Below are 1229 nucleotides of genomic sequence, written 5' to 3' on the forward strand. Positions count from 1 at the left end.
CACGGCGCGGCCCAGCGGGGGAGGTGGGGGTTCGGTGTCCGTTAAGGAGCTTTTTGGTGCTTGTGAGCGTCTTTGCTGTTGTCTCTTCGTGCTTCTTAATGAGCTGTTTAACACGCGCGTTGTCGAGTCCGTTCATGAGTGTAGGACTGGATTTTCAAAATGCTGCTAACGAATAATGCAGAGCAGTGCAGTGTGTGCGTCCGCCAGGGGCGGTTCTGCCTTGCATTTCCCCAGGAAAAGGGGGAAAAAAGCCAAAAAAACCCAGAGCCAAAAGAAACCCGCACTCATGTCTCCTTCTAAACAAGCAAACCAGAAGAAAACAAACAAAGCCTGCGATGCTCTCTTAAATCAGCTGTTCAGGGCTGCCGAAAGGTGTCTGAAAGCACTGAGCGCTTCTGTAGCACAAAGGGCAGCGGTACAAAGCAGGGCACAACGCCTGGCGGCTGTCCCGTGTGGGCTGTCCCGTGTGGGGCTGTCCCGTGTGGGCTGTCCCGTGTGGGCTGTCCCGTGTGGGGCTGTCCCGTGTGGGGCTGTCCCGTGTGGGCTGTCCCGTGTGGGCTGTCCCGTGTGGGCTGTTCCGTGTGGGGCTGTCCCGTGTGGGGCTGTCCCACTCACACCGCCCCACCACAAACCCTCATCCAGGGCGGTGCTGCAGAAGAGGCAGCAGGAGAAGTGCCAGACCCCAAAAAGCAAAGGCTGAGAGTGAATTCGGGAGTGACGAATAATAACTGATTGGGAGAGGAAAACCGGGGGATGAACCCCTTTTTTGAGGGGCACTGCGGCTGCCCCATGGGTGCAGTGGGATGCAGCCCCATCACACACTGCAGACCCCCCCCTGCAGGGCAGCCCCGTCCCAGGTGCTGCCTTCCTGTGCTGCGGCCCCCCATCAATGTTTCATGGCCTGCAGAGAGCAGGAGATGAAATATCAAACCCCGCTCAGTGCCACGCGTCTGCTGCGTGTTCAAATCCACCGTTATTGGTACAAGGTGGGGGTTGGGACTGGATTTACCTCCTGTAGGGAGAAAAATGGGAAGAGGGAGGGGTTGCACTGGTGGGGACATCCTGGAGGTGGGACAGGTGGCAATGGCACCGCTCGTGCCATGAATGCACCCATCCTCGTGCCTGGCACGAGGACAGCCAGATTGCAGCGGCGTTGGGTTTCCGCTGTCATTTCATTAATAATTAAAGATTAATCAGGGCCAATCCGGGGAAACCCGAGAGGAGGCCGG

The 1229-nt window shown here is 57.8% G+C and overlaps 1 protein-coding gene across 1 annotated transcript in view; it reads left to right on the forward strand.

The window, feature by feature from the left end:
- The first annotated feature begins 753 nt into the window (after window positions 1–753).
- Window positions 754–1229, forward strand: part of VSIG10L2 (V-set and immunoglobulin domain containing 10 like 2) — a 6079-nt gene continuing 5603 nt past the window's right edge. Inside the window, exon 1 of the mRNA XM_031556838.1 lies at window positions 754–798. Within this exon, the coding sequence (XP_031412698.1) occupies window positions 754–798 (45 nt within the window). The remainder of the gene's footprint in view (window positions 799–1229) is intronic.

This window comes from Meleagris gallopavo, chromosome 26 (assembly GCF_000146605.3).
Source record: "Meleagris gallopavo isolate NT-WF06-2002-E0010 breed Aviagen turkey brand Nicholas breeding stock chromosome 26, Turkey_5.1, whole genome shotgun sequence".
NCBI classification, from domain to species: Eukaryota; Metazoa; Chordata; class Aves; order Galliformes; family Phasianidae; genus Meleagris; species Meleagris gallopavo.